This window comes from Nuphar pumila, chromosome 4, assembly GCF_984573655.1.
Source record: "Nuphar pumila chromosome 4, dmNupPumi1.hap1.1, whole genome shotgun sequence".
NCBI lineage: Eukaryota > Viridiplantae > Streptophyta > Magnoliopsida > Nymphaeales > Nymphaeaceae > Nuphar > Nuphar pumila.
The window spans coordinates 4,064,814-4,086,064 of record NC_143252.1 but is presented as its reverse complement, the minus strand read 5'-3'; the positions used below and the strand labels follow the sequence as shown (position 1 = coordinate 4,086,064).

The following is a 21,251-nucleotide window of genomic DNA, read 5'->3' as shown; positions in this document are numbered from 1 at the left end:
CAGTAGTGTACTCCGCCACAGTTCGGGTGCTTTGACGCAGGGTCAGGTACTCCTTGTAGGCTCGCTCGACGTGATCTGAAGGATCAAATTTTGACTGCATCAGCCTCTGCATCTCCTCCCATGTCTGTATGCGCTCTAGTCCTTGCCGCTCCCGCGACTTCTGTAACTTGACCCACCATGTCTGCGCCAGGCCTCTCAACCGAGTAGAGGCTAGGGAGACACGACGGTGCTCGACGACATCATGGTAGTCGAAGAAAAACTGGATGGCGTGAGACCAGTCGAAGAACTGCTCTGTATTGAACCTGCCGGTGAACTCGGGAAGCTCCAGCTTCACCCCGTACGTGGAGGGGCGCTCTGGTGCTCTCTGCTGACGGGCCTCCACCATGCCTGCGGGGTACTCGTTCCAAAAAGCATCATCGTCCCACACTGCTCCGTCATCGCGGTTCTGCTCGCCTAGCTGTTGGTGCTGATGTACTCCGATGCTGTGTGGTCGGCGCTCAAGTCGCGTCGGTCCCTGTTGAATCTGCCTCGGTCTGGCTGGCCCCACGGTGGGCGCCATCTGTGGCCAGCGTTGTGGCATCGGTATGACAGGAGGTCCTACTATGAGTGGAAAGATTGGTTGGGTCTCGGGTTCTAGGTGGGTAGGAATGGGATAGTATGGGTTTGGGTTATGGGTTAGGCTAGGATAGTGGTGTTGGGTCAGATACGGTATTGGATTCTGGATCAGGATTTGGTTAATGGGTTGGTTCGGGTTCAAGTATTGAGTCTGATTGGTATAATATTGGGTTGATTCGCCCGATTGGATGTGGATCGGGTCTCTCCCTAAACTATTTGTCGGACCCAGATTTGGATAGGTTGGATCGTTGATCGAGTTGTGGGGATAAACGGCTTGGTTTGAACTCGACCCACGATCCATATGATTATGGGTCTGGTTTTGACAGGGCTCAAATTCAAACGGGAGTTCCGTCTGGGTCCGATATGGGTTTGGATCGGCATTGGAACCATTTTGGGGTTGAAACATACCGGGTTGAGTCTGGTTTGGGGCGAACCGCAAACCAAACCCAACTGGGTTGGTCGAGTAAGGTGGTTCAAGACTTGGACCCACCCCTGGAGACCCAAAGGATGACCCACGGGATCCGGGTCCGAGCCCAAATAATCTTGGATCCTGGTTGGACCCGGTCGGATTCGGTTCGACCCACGGGGGATGATCCCCTGTTGCTTGCTGGTGGGCTGCGATCGAGCCCTCGTGCACAGGAGCCGGGAGGGTCGACAGGCTTGTGCCAGCCAGGGCTGGCGCGGGCGTGCCTGCGGCCTGACCCTGTGTCACGCTGGGGCCCTGCAGGTCATGTCTGGTCTGCAGCCCCTGGGCCGTGGTTCGGTACCCAACCTGCGCACACAGGCTCACGACGGAAGGCTCTCCCATGGGCCCGGGGGTCGGCTGGACAGCCACTACCCCCCACTGCGCCATCTCCCACAGCTGTACCCATTTTTTGGGTTGTCGTAGGGCGCGGTTCTGCTGGCGATTCTAGGGCGACGAGTTGGCCTTCGAACCCGTCCGGCCGTTTCGATACCCCTCAACCTCTTTACTCATGCACACCATGTTTTCTTGCAGTTTTGTCATCATTTCCATCATGCACATCATTGGATCCACGATATCGATCTCCTCCCATTCATGGCCGCTTGCCGGATCAGTCCTCGCTTCACGAGAAATCACGTTGATGAAGGTGGACGCCGGGGCTCTGATACCACTTTGTTGCAGCGAGAGGGGGAGAACAACTAACCTCGTGGATGCCGACGCTGAAGGTTGAGTTGCAATGAAGGGATCAACACTGTGCTGCTAACGGGCTGCTTTTGGCTGCTTCTTCAATGTACAGTCGGGCAGCAAGCAATAACACAAAATCGACGTGAAAACCAAGAAGGCTCGGAACAATGGGTCCGAGCAACACTTTATTTGATGATTGACAATGCTTACAATTAAATAAATGAAAGAAAACAGAACTCAATCGGAAAGTGGCTGGACTGCAAGGAATAAACCATTAAAAAAAACATCAGAGAAAGGCAGTTGAGCAAAACAGAAGGAAAAACCCAAAAGCTGCGGTAGAGCCAATAATTTGTGTAGCCGCACGCAACCCTAGGATGATCTTTTAAAGGCTTCAGCTGGATCTGGGTCTCGGGTCTGGTCCGGACCCGAGACCACTTCTGTGTGCTGCTGGATCTGGGGCGTCCCGGCCTGTACTCGTCTGGTGTAGGTACGCAGCGGGACCTTTCCTCCGCGTCTTGATAAGGGAATCTGGATCGGGTCCACTACTTGGGTCCGATCCCCAATCCCATGGTGTGAATTGGGTCCACTGCCTGGGTCAGGCTGTATGGATCTGGGTCCTCCATCCTGCTCTGCATCATAACTTCAGTCTTTTTAACTTGGTTGGACCTCAAGCTTCAAGGAATTTTCCTGAAGATGTTATTATGTCTAACAAGACAGAAGGACAAGAAAAACTGAAACAGGGAAGGTAAAGAAATAAGGCCCGGAAAGATGAGAATCATAATGGTAGCAAAAAGAGAATTTGTCTAAGTTATATACCAGAACATATAAGTTCCCTAAAGCTGCTGGAAACTATTGTATACTAGAATTGGAACGACATTGGCTGTGGGTAGCCAACTGATATCCCTGGCAATTAAATATCTCTTATTATGATTATGACTTTATTATGAAGCTTTATTCCGGGAAGTTGATTATATATCAGGATCAGAAGCAAATATTAATGAATGTCTATTTGATTGCGTGCTATTTGTATAGCTGAGGTCTTGTCACCACTCTCTTTGTACCTGTTTTTCTTTAATAAAATTTTGTCTGGCTTAAAGAGAAAAGGAAAAAAGAAAGAAGCAATTCAATGGCAGATATGGATGAGTTCAGAGGTAGGATTAAGCTCTGCCAACATGAAATGTTGCAACTCATAATTGAAGATTAGAAACAGGGTTCTTGATACGTAAACATACGACATATATGATTGATGCAGAATGATGCAAGGGTCAAAAAATCGGACATGCCTTAATCAATAAAGATTAGCAAATGATATAGTGGAGTGGCAAAGAAATACCCTGATTGCGTTGCCTTTAAACTTCTACCAAGGCCTCACACATGTGCAGACATACTAACAGAAAATATATGTGGATACTGAACTTGTGGTGTGGTTGTTGGTTTCATATAACAATTAGTTAGATTGTATTGTTATGATGATCATGTAAGTATATGTGGAGGAGGTGTTGGTGGCTGTAGGATTGTTCATCTTTTTCCTTTCTTTTTACTGAGATTTCTTTTAAAGTGATCATGTTGATCTCTGTGCTTCTTTTTCTTTCTGTTTTTATTTTCTCATCAAAGGTGATTTTTTTCCCATGATGATTGCAGAATATGCAGCCTATTGATCGGTTTGTTGTGGAGGAGTATTTGTTGGATGTGCTTCTTTTCTTCAATGGATGGTTAGTGAAGTTCATTTTCTGTATCTAAGGATTATCCTATGAAGCATTCTAGTATTTCTATGCAAACTCTATTTCAGCAATGGAAATCTATTTATTTCTACAATAGAAACGTATTTGTCTATTTAGATAAGTGTCAGATATTCAATATAGTCACAATTCATTGTTCTTGTGGTGCACATTTGTGTAATCTGGTCATGACCTTTTATGCCTATCTAGAATTGAACTCAGACTTCCTCACATAGAGAGAGCATGTACAACGAGTTCCACAACCATTCTCTGCTGCAATCAAGATCAACTTCCTACCTTCCAATAAGATTAGGCGTCTCAACAGGGGAATTCTTTACTGCCATTAATCATTGTTTGGTGGATACATAAGGAATATGTGTCATGAAAGAAACACAATTTGAATGATATACGTGGATGCCATAGGCAGAATACATGATTGGTCAAAAATTTGTTTGACTTTCATCGTGAATCTGAGCTGGCAGTTATTAGATTCCACCGTGTCCATGCTTGTTTTATGTGTTTATTATCAGTTTTTAAGCTTTTCAGCATTGTTGTTTCTTCTTCAAGTAAAGCACAACACATATCCCTTGTTATATGACTGGGTTTATCTAATATTTTGCAGCTGCCTTAACATATTAGTTTATAGTTGAAACTTGTTTGTTTGCAACTAATTCATGGGAATATCTTCTGCTGCCTTATTAGTTATATTTTCCGCCCTTTTTCTTAGCTTCATTTCTCCCCCATTGAACTCATTTTACAAGATCTTGAGCTTTATTATTGTTATTTTGTTATATAGAAATGGCAGAGCCTTTCATTATAATTCAATAATTTTTAGATAAAATGTCATAATAATCATCTCCTTTTTTCTGAGACAAGATGGTGGGAGATACCTTCCAAGTTCCAACTTATCCTAAAACATTTTTTTCAATACACTTGTTCCAGAACGATGAGTTTCCTATGGATTTGAAAATGGCATGGAGTTTCATTGTGTGCATGCATGTATGTTTGCATGCATTCATGCGTGCGCGTGTGTGTGTGTGGGTGGGTGTGGGTACATGGGGTAGGGGTAGGGGTTGGGTGTGTGGTGTGTGGGTGCATCAGCATGCATGCATCATGTCCTTGTGTGTGTGTGCGTGCTTGCCTGCGTGCACACACACAGGGTGGGTTGTAATGAAAGCCTCTTTTTTTTCTCCCATTATCATTTATGTTGGTTTAAAAATGCTACCTAAATGATATGTTGCACGTTCACTTTCAAGCTTAAAATGATTCTGTGATTGTTAGAAGGATTTTGAATGTTGCTTTCCTTCCACCCCACCCCCCATTGCTTTTGGATTCCTAAAATTCTTCCTAATCTTTTTTTGTTGTCCTGCAACGTTCTCACAAAGCTAGTCGCAAGGAATGTGCTGGATACATGGTTGGCCTGCCTGTACCATTTCGATATGAGTATCTGATAGCTGAGACATTATTCTCTCAGGTTTGCTTTTAATCTCTTCAATTCTCGTTATTACGTTTGTCTGAGCCAGTTAGTCTTGAACATCTCAAACTGTTGGGCGATACCTGATATTGATATACTGCATATTGGAATTTGAATAGGTGGATAGTGAATGCTGATATATAATTAGTGGTCTGTGTTTCACTGCACAAATTTGTGGGCAATTTTTTTCTTCTTCTAAGTTTGTGTTTTGGCGAGGCTTTTGTCACTTACTCTACCAATCACAACATTCATTGAGATATTTATATTATTCTTTGTGAGGGTATAAAATTTGTTTCAGCAAGGTTGAGCCTGAATATGATTTTGATTAGAGTGAATTCTGTCAAAATAGCTTTCAACCTGGGAAGAGAAACCTAACTTGTAGTGGTCAAGCAGAAAAGCATGTCTCACTATGGTGTAGCTTGCTTTCTGGTGCTAGCATCAGGGGACACGTCACAAATCTTTTCTTTTTCCTTAAATGCTGGTCAGTGGTGAATTTGTAAAGAAAACTGCAGTCATTCATTAGTTTGGAGTTCTTATATTTTTTGATGATGAGGTACATGCCTAGAAATGGGGGCCATTTAATTGACCCACCAGGCAAGCCACTGGTATTCCCCCAAGGGAAATCAATCCTGGGAAAGGCTGGGATCCACCGCCTTCCCAAGTACCGCCCTAACCACTTTGGCAGCCCGCCACAGGCTGTTTGGAACACTTATATTAGCACCATCCTTTAATAGAGATCTGTGCGTAAACTTATTACATTGTTAGAACAGGTTGATTTATTGATGGTGTTGTGTTTCTTATGCAGCTTTTATTACTCCCACATCCACCATTCAAACCGTTATACTATACACTGGTTATCATTGATCTTTGCAAGGTAAGGTTAAGAAAGTTTATTTCAATATTTGTATTTTTAATTGGCATCAAGTTTATTTCAATATTTCTATTTTTAATTGGCGTTTGCACTGTATGATATTTTTAAATTCAACATCAGTGTGTGCAAGCGTGTCTGTGCATGTGTTGTGTATTTTGTAGCGTCTGCATGCTTGGGACCCATATGAATGGCATTCTTGTGTTATTTGTGTTAATTTATTTTTGAAAGCTAATTTATAAACTATTTTTTAATAAATTCATGTCCTTGGATCATTAAACTGCTGTGTCTCATCATCATCATCATATTCATCCTCTACCACCACCAACACTTCCAGCACCACCATCAGTACTGCCACCATTATCATTATTATCACCATGACACCACCATCATTGTCACCATCATCATCACTTTCACAATATTGGTGATCATAACTCCTGCAATGATTAAATAACCTAATCCTTATTTTGGGAATCACCTTTTTAATCCCTAGACTTATCAATCAAGTTGGGACTCTTAAATTTATAGTCTTTCAAGGAATCCGTCAACTCTGAGAAGTGGAGCTGAGTGGTATAGTTCTGCTAGTCTTTCTATTTTGGGACATTTGTGGTGGTTGTTTTGTTTAGAGTGACATGGTCTGAGCAGGAAATTGACTTCCAAACTGAATTATGCTCTTGGATTACAAATGAAGGTAAGAAATGGTACAGGGTTTGGCTTTGGTGGCTCTTTTAGTTGGAAATAAGTGGTAGTCTTTGTGGTCTTTTGGGGAAGTCGATCTCAAACCAATTGATGCATGGGCGAATTCATGAGGATCAACCCACTTATGGAGTCTGTCATGTTGCAAGTTGGTGGTGCTTTTGCAAATTAATAACTGGTTCACAAGATGCTGCCAACTGCTTGTAAATGTCGAAGCATACCATTGGGTTGCTTGGTTAAACACAAAACAATGCGATCCACAATTCTTTTTCTTACTAAATCTATTTGGTGCAAAAACATGTTAAGTTGTCACTGAACAAGTTTCATAGAGGCGATATTTATGTTTGAATTTACTTATTCAAGATCGTGCAGACTTTCTTCAAGTATTCATATGGTGTTTCTTGGGAGTTGGGTCAAATAAGATAGTTTGGATGGTTAGATCACACTATCAAAACCTAGGGGTCTTGGGTTTGAATCCATATGGAGTTATCCTGCAATTTGACTATCAAAAATATAAAAAAGCTTCTGGTGTTTCTTGATTGATCCGAGGCCATGTCACATAGGTTTGGATGCGGCGATGCAACACTTTAAAAAAATTTGGATGCGGGGAGTGATATATGTATAATTTTTAACCAAACCCAGCAGGCTTGGGTTTAGGTTCTGCTGAACCCAGGAGCCGAACTCAGCAGGCATGGGTTCGGCCCTTGCACGAACGAGAGGAGGGAGAAGGAAGAACAAGAAAGGGAGGAGGAGGCAGAGAAAGAAGGAGAGAGAAAGAGACTTACCGTAGTAAGAGCAGGAGAGTCCATCGGAAGAGCAGGAGAGGCCTTCGCTGCCATTGGAAGAGGAGAGGAGGAGTCGTGCCCTAAACACCCCCAAAACAAGAGTTTTTTTAAAGTGGACCAAAATGGACTCGGTCAAAGTTGATCAAGTCCATTTTGGACAACGATAACTCTGGAAGCGGGTTGACCACACCCGGTGTGGCAAAACGTGAATTTTGCTGCACCCGGTACGGCAAAACATGAATTTTGCTGCACCCGGTACGGCAAAACATGAATTTTGCCGTAGATCCTAGGTGTACCATCCAACATCTACCTACTCTTGAATAGTTGCTTCTGAATATTTAATTTTTTTAATTCTCCTTCTTGGAGTGGCTGGTAATAGATAAGTATTTGATAACTGTCAAGTTATTACTTCTAAATTATTTCTTGATCAAATTGTTTTTAATACTGCCCTAGCATTATGTTCAGATTGATCTCTTGTTTTATCTTGTGTAAGATCCTCTTTTTATTCTTTTGTCTTGAAATGGTTAAAAAAAGTAGTTTACAAAATAGTAGCATTTGGTTCATTTATCTGTGAAACTTGGCTTTGTTATTCTTACAAAATTCGGGCTCTGTTCATAGGCCCTTCCAGGAGCATTCCCTGGAGTTGTTGCAGGAGCCGTACGTGCCCTTTTTGAAAAGATTGGAGATCTGGATATGGAATGCCGCACTCGGCTCATACAGTGGTTTTCACATCACTTGTAAGTGTTGCTTAGATGGTTAACATTTGAAATTAAGAGCTCAACTCATGGGTGGCTGTATATTTATTTTTTGTCCATCTTGTTCTTTCTTAATTATTTCATGGTGTCAGCATAATTTAAGATGCCTAGGGGTTTTTAAACACTGCAAATTACTGCCAGTTTCTGTCTTTTGTTTGATTGAAAACATTGGCATACCAATAATTGAAAGCCAAATACCTCCACAGTTTGATTGTAGGTCTTGGAAGACATCTGTGCTAATTGTGCAAATGAGTAACTAAGAATATCTTCCCCATTTTGAAAATTGAATATTCTTTAACTGATGGTTGAGTAGACCCTTTGGTTTGAACATTTGACATTCTATTATAATACATGGTCAAGTATCCTGTATAGTTAATTATCATTTCTTTCTTCCAGTGGCTTCCTGAGTGTTTTACAGAATTGCTTGTTGTGCATGATTATGCCGAGTTTTATTCTTTACGTAATAAGGTTGTGTCTGCCCTATTTTAACTCCACTATAACTGTGAGGGCATTAGATCGGTTTTAGCAATCATTGAGTGGTTTTTAAGGGATTCTTTGACAGACATAAAAAATATCTTGCTAAAATTTAAAGGTTGATAGCTTCTGTGTAAGAATTGAAACTGCTGCTACTGTGTATTTTCTTTAAAATAGAAATTGGCGACCTTTTGTTAACATACTAGATGTTGTGTTCCAGGTCCAACTTCCAATTTATTTGGCCATGGGAAGAATGGGCATATGTCTTAGACCTTCCAAAATGGGCACCACAACGAGTTTTTGTGCAGGAAGTATTAGAAAGAGAGGTCCGTTTGTCATACTGGGACAAAATCAAGCAGGTAGTGCATTCCTGTTTGTTGGCTTAAAGGAAACAAAATCTCAGCCTCTTAGCTTTTAATGTATTGAGAGTCTTTTCTCTTTTTCCCTGTTTGTGATTATGAAGATATACTTTATCTTGCACGAGCAAGTTCCGGCTTGAGTCTGTGCATAGTTTTCTGCCTGTTATGGTATGAGCAGATTCAACCACTGCTGCAATGCCTCTTCATGTTTTGATTATCTTTTCCTCTTTGCAGAGTATAGAGAATACCCCTGTCTTAGAGGAGTTGCTTCCACCCATGGGTGGACCTCTCTTCAAATATGGTGGAGATGACAGCAGCGAAAGCACACCAGAGCTTGCTCTCTCAGCAGAACTTAAAAGCATGGTGAAGGGAAAGAGAACAGCTCGTGAAGTAATTTCATGGATGGAGGAGCAAGTAGTACCAGTGCATGGTCCAAGAGTTGCTCTTGAGGTGGTTGTCCAGACACTTCTTGACATTGGAGCAAAAAGTTTCACACATCTAGTCACAGTGTTGGAGAGATATGGTCAGGTCATTGCAAAGTTATGTTCTGACCAGGACCATCAACTTTTGCTAATGGAGGAAGTCAGTCTATTTTGGAAAAACAGCACTCAGATTACATCTATCACCATTGATCGGATGATGGGTTATAGACTTATATCTAATCTAGCAATTGTTAGTTGGGTTTTTTCTCCTGCTAATGTTGAGCAATTCCATACTTCAGATCAGCCATGGGAGGTACACACTTTTATAGACTATAGGGCTGTTTGATGGTTTATGTGTTGGTTGCATTTTAATGTATGGATGTTTTTTTTTGTTCATGTGATACATTTAGTTTAAAAGTAGTAAATCGAAGCAAATGAAATTTGTATGTCTGCTGAATACTTTCTGCTCTAGGAATTACGAGACACTTCTGTCAAAATATGCTTAATTCTTAATTGGAAAATCATGATTGTTTGGTGGAAGATTTAAGATAGTTAAAGCATCTTCTTTCCTATTGTTATTCTCTCAATAGTATCAACTTGATACAATCATATGATTGTTGTATGCATGAAATCTGTTTTTTGAGGTTCTGGTTTTCCTTTTGATTATGGTCTTTAAAGGAGCTTAGTCTGAAAAGGTAACCAAGTGTATACTGTGAAAATCTCTATAAAGAGAGTGTGTGTACACACACGATACTTGAGACAAGAGGTGTGCACAAAGGCACAATGAGAACTCTCACAAGTGCACAAATGGCACGGACACACATGCACAAGGGCATAAAAAATAAACCTCTTTATTGAATGTGAAAGGGCTTTATGAAAAGCCTTAACACAAAACACAAGGGGATCACCCCTTATTTATAATACGAGAGAGGGAACGAGGGAATCGTTAGGCTCCAAACGGCTCTAAATAGAGCTGTTGGGAGTCCAACAGCTCTCTCTACTTTATACTTTTTGACTTTGGTCAAAAAAAGCATAAAGCCAAAAAAGTTCAAAAATAAACAAAAAAAGAAAAAGAAACCTAACCTAGTTAAATAAACTAACCTAATCCTAACTAAACTTTTAAAAGTAAACTAAAACTATGAGATTACATATTAAATTATGTTACATTATTTAACACCCCCTCCCCCCCTCAAACTTAGGGTGACATAACCGAAAGTTTGCCAAGAAAGAAGTTAAATCTTGGAGAGCACAACGCTTTGGTGAAGAAGTCTGCTAGTTGGTATTCTGATGTAACATATGGAAGGTCTATGGTTCTTCTTAAGTATTTTTCACGAACACAGTGACAGTCCATCTCAATGTGCTTCGTGCGTTCATGAAATGTGAGGCTATTTTTTGTCTCAAACTAAACTTGCTTGTGAGATTCTTGACCGATCAGTAATCACAGATGACAAGGTCTGTGAAACTCCTGAAATAGTAGGTTCGAAGATGAAGATTGATGATGAAATTCTTCTAAAAGATCCCACACCTTATCGACAACTGGCTGAATCTTTAACGTACCTTAGCCTTACGAGGCCTGATATTTCTCATGCAGTACATGTTGCTAGTCAATTTCAACATGCACCTACTACAGTTCATATGAGCTCCATTCTTCTCATTATCAGATACATAAAGGGTGCAGTAAACAAGGGTATTTCTATATTCTTTTTCTGAATTAAATTTAATTGCTTATACTGACTCTGATTTGGGAGGTGACCCAAATAACCGTCACTCCACCACTGGTTTTTGTATTTTTTAGGAGAATCTTTAATTTCCTGGAGATGCAAGAAACAACAGAAGGTCTTACTTTCATCCACAGAAGCCGAATATAGAGTAATGACATCTACTACCATGAAGATTGTTTGGATTCGTAGCTTGCTGGAAGATATGAATATTCAAGTTCAAGGGCCCACAAAACTATGTTGTGATAATAGAAGTGCATTTTACATTGCCAAAAATCACTCATTTCATGAGTGCACGTAGCACATTGAGATGGACTGCCACTATGTTCGTGAAAAATACTTAAGAAGAACCATAGACCTTCTATATGTTACATCAGAATACCAACTGACAAACTTCTTCACCAAAGCGCTGTGCTCTCAAAGATTTAACTTCCTTCTTGGCAAACTTTCGGTTATGTCACCCTAAGTTTGAGGGGGGGAGGGGGTGTTAAATAATGTAACATAATTTAATATGTAATCTCATAGTTTTAGTTTACTTTTAAAAGTTTAGTTAAGATTAGGTTAGTTTATTTAACTAGGTTAGGTTTCTTTTTCATATAGAGTTTCAAAAGGAGAGATTTTATCTAAATTTTTAGATGAAAGACGATTAATAAGATAAACGAAAGCAAGAGCCGCTTTGACCCAATTTGTTTTTGGAATAATTTGGGAAATAAGAAGGGTTCTAGTGGTTTCAATGATATGCCTATGCTTCCTTTCGGCCAAACCATTTTGTTGTGGGGTCATAGGACATGATCTTTGATGGACAATACCATAGTTTTCAAGATATTTCTTAAATTCATAAGATAGATATTCACCTCCAGAATCGGTCCTAAATATCTTTAAATTACTATTAAATTGATTTTTGATCATCATGTGATATGATTTAAAACATGTAAAGACTTCATGCTTATGTTTGAAAAAATATATCCAACAAAATTGTGAAAAATCATCCACAAAAATCACATAATAGGCAAAACCTCCCTTGGATATAACAAGTGCCGGTCCCCAAACATTCAAATGAATAATTTCAAAAGGTTTAGCGGTAAACATAGATCTTTGTTCAAAAGGCATACTTCTCATTTTTTCAAGAATGCAATCATTACAAGAGAAAATATTTTTACAAAGATTTTTTTAGTAAAGTTCAAATATGACAACTTGGTGACAATGGGATGGCCAAGTCTTTTGTGCCAAACATTTATGTCTTTATGTTGTGCCACATTACAAAAGGGGTTTTTAGGAATTTGAAAAGAGTCCACGTAGTATAAGTCTTCCTTCCTAGTGCCTTCTCCAATCAACCTCCCGGACCGGTGATCATGTATTAAACATTTATTAGATGAGAATTGAATGTCACACCTAAGGTCCGAGAGTTGAGAGACGAAAAGTAAGTTCAAATTCAATTTTGGTATAAATCTAATTTTAGGAATAAAGAAGTTTTAGGTTATAAAATTTTCAATTCCCTTAATTTCAAGAGAAGTGCTATCCGCGGTTGAAACAAATGATGGTGACGAACTTTCAAAATATTCGGAAAGAGAGAAAATGTTTGGAGACATGAAATGAAGCACCAGAATCTAAAAGCCAAGAGGTTTTACCTGGAGGAGTAGACACGGCGGCATCGAAAATGGCTTCCTTAAGAAGTGGTTGAATAGCTTCCACAATTTGATTTAGATAGAGCTTCATTTGTAGATTCCGCTTTTTGTGGTTGAGATGTGGTGACCATTGCTAGTAATTTCTTTCACTTAGGACAAATCAGTTTGATATGACCTGGATCTTTGCAAAAGTGACACAATTTTGCTATAGTTCCTTCTTCCGCCTTGACGATTTTGATTTTGGCTTTTAAAATGAGGTTTATATGTCCTCAAGTTGTTTCCGGGCCTAGAAATGGCATTTGCTCCATCACACTTATCTTGATTTGTGGGCATTACAAGAACACTTGGATTTTGCTTGCTAATGCCCGTACGAGTTTCCTCTTCACTTAATTTTGTAATGACGTCTTCAAGAGAGGGAGATGTGAAGGAGGATAGGAGAGAATATCTAATTTGCTCAAACTCGGGCCTTAGCTCATTCAAAATGTTGAAAAATCGATCTTCTTTTAGTTGTTTATGACGAAGCTTTATGACTTCTTCACTCCACTTAGGTTCGAGCATAGCAAGCTCATCCCAAATGGAAGAGAGTTCGAAAAATATTCCCTTATAGTCATCTCACCTTGAAGAAGGGTTAGCGCCCTCTTTTGGAGGTAATACTTGTGGGACAAGTCTCTAGAAGTGTACATCTTCTCAAGGTGCTCCCACGCTTGAGAAGCTTTTTTAAACTTTATAATATTGGCATTGATTCTAGTCTCAACGGAAGAGAAGATCCACGACAAAATTGTTAGAAAGTATGCGGAAATGAATTACAAGAATGCATAATGCATTCATAAGGTCAAACATTGGACAAACATAACCTCATAATGAGGAATAACACAATGGTCCACTAAGGGACATCACAAGAAGCCTACGAAGAGGCATAAGTTGCACATAATTTATTGAATGAGGGCCTAAAGGCCATGTAGAATACAAGGGGAGCAACCCCTATTTATGTACAAAGAAGAGAGGAAAAGGAGAGGACAAAAGGGGCTCCCCATAGAGACATTGGGAGCCCTCAACGGTCACATTTGTGACCGTTGGAGGCCCCAACGAATCTATGTGGGCCCCCCACTTGCCTGAAATAAAAACAAAGAACAAAAAATATAAACTAATTCTAAAAACAAATAAATAATTGTTTTCTAAAAACAACTATGTAGCTAATACAAAATGACAGAAATACCCCTATCGGGTATTACACACATATATATATATATATATATGTGTGTGTGTGTGTGTGTGTGTGTGTGTGTGTGTGTGTGTGTGTGTGTGTGTGTACACATATTTTAACACCCCCCTTCAAACTTTGCGGGGAAAAAAAACCCAAAAGTTTGGAAATACAAAAAGAGTCTTGAAAAGAAGTCTAATTCTTCAAGGGAAATCTCCATCTTTATGACATCTCAACAAATGCTTTCAAATGTAAGTCTTCAAAAAATGTCTTTATTGGCGATCATCCCCACAGTACCTCCATTGATCGAATCCATGATGTATTTAAGGCATCACATCTTAACTATCCTATAGAGAAAGAACAAACCAAGAGAAGACTCAAAGTATACAAGAAAAATAAAATATTCTAACCCAAGAATTGCAACAATAATATATTGAAAAGCAAGAGTGGTTTTAAACAAGATAGTAACAATTCAAATCATTAGATAAGAGGCAGCATTCCTTAAGGATGACGGTAAATCATGATTTACTAAGATGAAATATGTCTATTAAGAGACATTTCAAACAAATCCCAAAAAAAGGATATCTAAATGGCAGATCATAATAGGATAATTAAAAAACTACTTAATCATTTCAATACTATGTGAAAAAGTCTTCAAGAAAAACAATGTATAATGTCTTCAAAGAGACAATGCATATGAAGTGTACCAACTTCCATAAATCGTTTTGCATAAAGGCCCAATAAGTACTCAAAGGAATTTATCAATACTTGGAAGTAAGAAGTGTGCACACAGAAGAGCACGGATACAAATGCCCAAAGGCATGACAAATATGAACTTCAATAAGAGGGGCTTTATAAAAGCATATTTAACACGCATGGATCAACAATAGAGTTTTTGACATCTTTAGGAAGAAGAAGATCTATGTCAAACAAATGTCATATAAAAAACATGATATGACTAAGTATATTAAAAACATCCACCCAAGATTCAAGAATGAATGTTATTTGAGTATAGAACCTTACACATTTAGGAAAATTTCACTCAAATGACAAAAAACTCATTTTGCATATCAAATACAAAAGTGGCCGAAAAAACATAAGCACTTAATATATAGATTAAATGCCAAAATATCAATTTGATTTTAAAATATGCATATCAAAGATATGATTCACTTGTATTTAAAAGAAAACAAAATATGAATGAAATTTCATAAATTTCAACAATAGTTCATCCACTAAAAGCAACTACCTCATTAGTCCTCCAAAACCCACAAATCAAGTGTATAAGCTATTAGAACAAAAATATAATCATAATGCCATTAAACGCCAAAAGACACACACAAAGGTGTGTAAAAACACCTCTTGTCCACATGTAATAATACTTGAAATGAGTGTATCCACGACAAGGACAAAAGAATACACGTCAACGTAGACCAAAAGCATCTCTTGTCTTCGTAACAAGTCATTCAAAATCAAGTATGTTCAGCTACTAGAACAAGAGTATCAAGCCAACCATGGGCTCAAACACAATACATGTCTTGTCTACAAAAAATGACACTTGAAATGAGTGAAAGAAGCCAACCATGGGCATACATCTCAGCGACTAGAACAAAGACACAAATTCCAACATGGACTAAAATCACATACCATGGTGTGAATCAACGTGCCTTGTCTACATATAATGACACTCAAGACAAGTGTGTTCAACAACTAGACCAAGAGAATAAAGCCAACAAAAGGCTACCAACACACAACGGTGTAATAAAAAATCTTGTCTACATATAATGACACTTAAATAAGAGTTATAAAAGGAAAAGACTTTTGAGGCAATAAGACTTGTAATGACAAACATTTAACAAATAAAACATTAATTTTAATATACCTTAAAACATTTAAGGTTTCAAACTTCAAACATCCATCACAGGTTCACATAAATAAGAGCATCCATAAAAACAATATCCAAAAATAAATGAGTGCCACACTCATAATTAGAGATCACATAACAAGTCATTTTAGAGTCAAACTATAAGTTGACAACCCAAAATGACATAACACGAGGTGCCCATAATTCACCTTAACAAACATCTCTAATATCACAATAATAAGGCCAAACAAATGATGCAAAACAACCTGTGATGAATAAATATAAATGCCATAAAAAGGCAATAAATATTTAAGGAACTCATTTTCTAAATCGGTGATTTTACAAAGAGGGCCGATTCAATGGTCCAATACAATCAATCACAACAATATGCCTTAAAACAATAATTTTGCATAAATTATGTTTAATCATGATCAACTCAAAAAAATCATTTATACCAAAAAGGCTTATTATGTAATGACATGAAATATTTAAGTAATGTCATGTGTAAGAACGAATTTGGGATAATCCAAGAGTCAAATAAAATCTTAACTACTTGTGCACAAAGTACTAAGAAAAATATCACAATATTCTTGGAAAAAATGCATGCATATACGCACAACAAAAACACTTGAAACACTTGTGCACAAAAAATACAATACAAACTCACAAATGCATATACAAGAGTTATAAGATTTAAGAAAGAAGTTTGGGCTATAATCCCAAAGCCTTAATCATGATAGATATAAAATGCAATTAAATGATAATAGATGCAATTTTATGTAATACAAGATGTCGAATGACAATATCTTGAAATAACAAATTTAGTTCAATATGGACATTCTTTAATAGATGTGGTAAAATATGAAACTCATGCGGAAAGATTCTAAAAAAAAAAGACAAGTTTGTAAAATTTGTAATATTAAGAGAAAAACTAAAACTTAAGGATCAAGCTTGTAGAAGGGATTGAAATTCTACAATTAGACTTTCAAAAGCCCACAACAAAACTTTCAAAAGAACAATTCGAAACTTCGAAGGATCTCAACAAGAACAAACACTCTTCTTATAAGAACCGTAGAAGTATCACACATAGTACTTAACAATAAGAACCACACAACACTCAACAACAAGTATGTAAAGCAAAGAGGAAAGATAAAAATTTAACTCCAAATGGAAGAACTCCATACACAAGAGTTACTAGAGGTATTCATATATCACTACATGAAGAATCTCTAATAAACATATTTTTCCTACTCATGGCAAGAAAAATATGCCTATTATCACAAGCTTTTATATGTTAAAGAATTTCAATCTCAACCCAACTTTCATTAAAAAACTTCTCATACATATGAAATTCATGCTTTTAAGCAAATATGCAAGAGATAACTTCAAAATACCAATGTTATTTGATAAAAATTTAAATTCAAAGACGTCCATTAATACAAAGCTTTAAATCATATGCAAGATTTAAAAAACAACAATAAAATCACAAAAACTCCTAAATCCATACACACGAGTTCAAGATTGTCATCAACTTATGCTTGAACGATAAACACGATTAACGACCCATTAAAGGAAGTTTTAAGCAATCATATATTTAGTTTTTGACAAACAAGTTCACCGATCTAAATAATTATCATTTAAGAGTTTTTAAGATATATTAAATGTGATATACACAAAAGCAAAGGCTTAATGAAGAACCAAAAAACACAAGTACTAAATGAGAAAAGAATACATTTTGAAATAAAAATATAACAATAAAAAAACACATACGTATAGATTATTAAGGAAGTAGATATTTCTTTACAAATGCATGATATTTAATCGAAAAAGAATATATACCAAATAGCTTTAAGAAGGAAAAGAGAGAGAATAAGAAAACTTCACCATTTTTCTTAACATTTCTTGAATAACATGCTTCTCGGTACACCAAAGAGCAACTCGATCACAACCTTGCTCTGATACCATGTTAGAAAGTATGCGGAAATGAATTACAAGAATGCATAATGCATTCATAAGGTCCAACATTGGACAAACATAACCTCATAATGAGGAATAACACAATGGTCCACTAAGGGACATCACAAGAAGCCTACGAAGAGCCATAAGTTGCACATAATTTATTGAATGAGGGCCTAAAGGCCATGTAGAATACAAGGGGAGCAACCCCTATTTATGTACAAAGAAGAGAGGAAAAGGAGAGGCCAAAAGGGCCTCCCCATAGAGACGTTGGGAGCCCCAAACGAATCTATGTGGGGCCCCCACTTGCATGAAATAAAAACAAAAAACAAAAAACAAAAAATATAAACTAATTCTAAAAACAAATAAATAGTTATTTTCTAAAAACTACTATGTAGCTAATACAAAATGACAGAAATACCCCTATCGGGTATTGCACACACACACACACACACACACATATATATATATATATATATATATACGAGTACACATATTTTAACAAAAATCTTGAAGTTCTTCATTTCCCATTCCTCATGTTTTTTGCTATATTCTTCAAGAGCCTTAGTTGTTTCATCTTCCTCAAGAATTTTGATTTCTCCTCTTTCAACCAAAGTAATTTTAGGCTTCGGTTCCGGAATCGAGCCTTGAACGTAACCCTAAAGCCCTTTTCCTTTAATATGGGCTTCCATATTTCTGGCCCACACATGATAATTGGAGCCATTGAGCTTAAAGCCAAGTGAGAAATGAAAGTCTTTTTCACCTATTAGAGAGATAAGATGAGAGAAAAGAATACGTACCACAATGAAATTTTAAATCTTACTTGTTGTAGTAATCTTCTAAAATATTGGATGAAGAGAAGTCTTCACACCAATTCTAAGAAAGTTGAAGGCATACTTTTTGAGACACTCAATATTGTGAAGAACCGCAAGATTTTCTTTCCCCAAGCAACCCTGCTTTGATACCATGTGAAAATCTTTATAAAGAGAGTGTGTACACACACGATACTTGAGACAAGAGGTGTGCACAAAGGCACAAGGAGAACTCTCACAAGTGCACAAATGGCATGGATACACATGCACAAGGGCATAAAAAATGAACCTCTTTATTGAATGTGAAAGGGCTTTATGAAAAGCCTTTACACAAAACACAAGGGGATCACTCCTTATTTATAATACAAGGGAGAGAGGGAATTAGAGAGTCGTTGAGCTCCCAACGACTCTAAATAGAGCTGTTGGGAGTCCAACAGCTCTCTCTACTTTATGCTTTTTGACTTTGGTCAAAAAATTCACAAAGCCAAAAAAGTCCAAAAATAAACTAAAAAAGAAAAAGAAGCCTAACCTAGTTAAATAAACTAACCTAATCCTAACTAAACATTTAAAAGTAAACTAAAACTATGAGATTACATATTAAATTATGTTACATTATTTAACATATACTCGCAAAGCTTACATACACTCCCCATGTTCTATTAGCTACTTTGCCATTTTATTATGCCCCTGCAGTATAGAGTTACATGATCTGTTTGACTGAACCATCAAGTATATTTTGATTTTGCACATCAGGTTCTTCATTTTGTTCCTCGTCTACTCTACTCGGCTAAGCTGTTTCTTTTATGTTCTGTTTTCTTTCCCATCATTTCATGATGCTCTGTAGGATGAAGTTTGCTTGTTAAATATATTACAAGGGCATAATAAACTATGTTTTCTGCTAAGAAATGTCTTTGGATTGTGTGGGTTTGAGATATAATGTATTCCACATATTCATCCTGTATCTTGTCAGCCAGAGTGTGATTAAAATGAATGCATATTTAATAGACCATCGTTGCTTGTTCATGAGGATTGATATTGGAACATGTGTTGCAACTTCTAAAATAGAAAAGTATATTATGATGGATACCTAGATTTCCTTTGTCAATATCATTATTTTTTTTTCAAATCACAGATACTAAGGAATGCAATAAGCAAAACATGTAATCGTATCTCTGACCTTAGAAAAGAGATCGCTTTGCTAGAGGAAAGTGTGCTATCCACTAAGGATGCAACTTCAAAGGCAGCAGCTGAGCTTGTGATTGCTGAATCAAGGCTCGAGGTTGTAAATGGTGAGCCTGTACAAGCAGAGCCACCAGGAAGGTTGAAACGTTTGAAATCATATGCTGACAAAGCAAAAGAAGAGGAGGTTACAGTTCAGGAGTCCTTGGAAGCCAAGCAGGCTCTCTTTGCACGTGCACATTTGGAGAATGAGGTATAGTGTTTTTTTTTGTTGTTAGATTTATTTATAACAGAAAGATCTATAGTTTAGTGAAGTTCCCCACTCATGCTCAGTTGGAGCAAACGATACCCACCCAAAAACCTTGGTTGGTGCTTTTGAAAAGAGCATTATATGAAGAATGAGATTTTTTTATTTTTCCAAAACTTTGTGCAGTTGTTTTCTGAAGTACCTTGCTTGTAGTCACCCCTTCCTACGCTACTATTGTTGAGGATGACTTTGCTATCTTGCATTTGCATGTTCAACTCTGAAATGATATTTATCTTCCAAATTTCTTGGTCATAGACTCATAGTGGTTTTGTTGCCTGTGCTACTTTGGTACTGTTTTAATGGGTTGGCAAATCACAGTAATTACATAATGCAGGCTTTCTTCATTGAATTGTATAGAAGTTTTGGTGATGTGCTTGTGAAACGTATGCCCAAATTTTCTGCTGGTGAGAAATTTGAGAATGTCGATCCAATGGCTGTTGATGCTGAAGAACCTTCCATGGCAGATACAAACAATCATCAAAAGGGACAACCAAAGCCACGGTTTGTTGTACAGTCTAATTTTGAAAGCACAAGGATTATAAATGGTTTGTTTCTTATTTTTCCTTTTATCCACCTGTAGTAATTTGAACTTGAATGGGATAAGCAATGGCTATGATGTTGGAGAGGCTGAGCAATGGCGGCGCTGTGTTTTGGGTTATGCCAAGTCTTTCACAAGGCAGTATGCTAATGAGGTAAACTTAACTCAATCTAATCATCTTGTGCTATCAGAGATGGAAATTTTGGTTTCCGTTTTTGATAAAGTTGTGTGTGTTCGTGCATGCGGTTGTGTTGCATGTTGCTATTCTTCTCTTTTGTTTTTATTGCTATTTCTGTTTTTTCTTTCGTCTTCAAATTTTTAGCCAAATAGTTTTGTGGCTATTGTTATTATTAAATTATTATAGCTATGTCTTGGTTTCTAGATTTGGCTGCATATTGAGAAAGTCGACAGCGAAGTGCTTGTGGAGGATGCACATCCACTGCTTCTAAAAGCTGTATATGCAGGGCTACGTCGCCAGTACAGATAATGGGATTTCATTCTTTTTTTTCCTTTAAGTGATCTAATTTAACAGTGTGCTGTGTGACATTAGTGCGTATTTAATAGCAGTTCAATTTATTCTCACTGTTGGAGTGTTGGGGATGCATCATTCTGTAAAATTGTACGAGGCATTTGTTTTCCTTCTAATTATCTTCATTTCTGCTGATCCTGGAGTTTTTTTTTTTGTTTTGTTTTGGGAAGAGCGGCCTGTGTTTTAGATACGGTTCTATTGCAACTTTG

The 21,251-nt window shown here is 37.8% G+C and overlaps 1 protein-coding gene across 1 annotated transcript in view; it reads left to right on the top strand.

Annotated features, from left to right (window-relative positions):
- ABH1 (ARM repeat superfamily protein) overlaps positions 1–21,174 on the top strand; it is a 39,699-nt gene extending 18,525 nt beyond the window's left edge. The window contains exons 10-19 of the mRNA XM_090002281.1: positions 3,404–3,474; positions 4,870–4,954; positions 5,760–5,828; positions 7,922–8,040; positions 8,753–8,891; positions 9,126–9,626; positions 19,622–19,921; positions 20,310–20,476; positions 20,556–20,667; positions 20,896–21,174. Of these exons, the coding sequence (XP_089858407.1) occupies positions 3,404–3,474; positions 4,870–4,954; positions 5,760–5,828; positions 7,922–8,040; positions 8,753–8,891; positions 9,126–9,626; positions 19,622–19,921; positions 20,310–20,476; positions 20,556–20,667; positions 20,896–21,000 (1,668 nt within the window). The 3' untranslated portion in view covers positions 21,001–21,174. The remainder of the gene's footprint in view (positions 1–3,403; positions 3,475–4,869; positions 4,955–5,759; positions 5,829–7,921; positions 8,041–8,752; positions 8,892–9,125; positions 9,627–19,621; positions 19,922–20,309; positions 20,477–20,555; positions 20,668–20,895) is intronic.
- Positions 21,175–21,251: the final 77 nt, after the last annotated feature.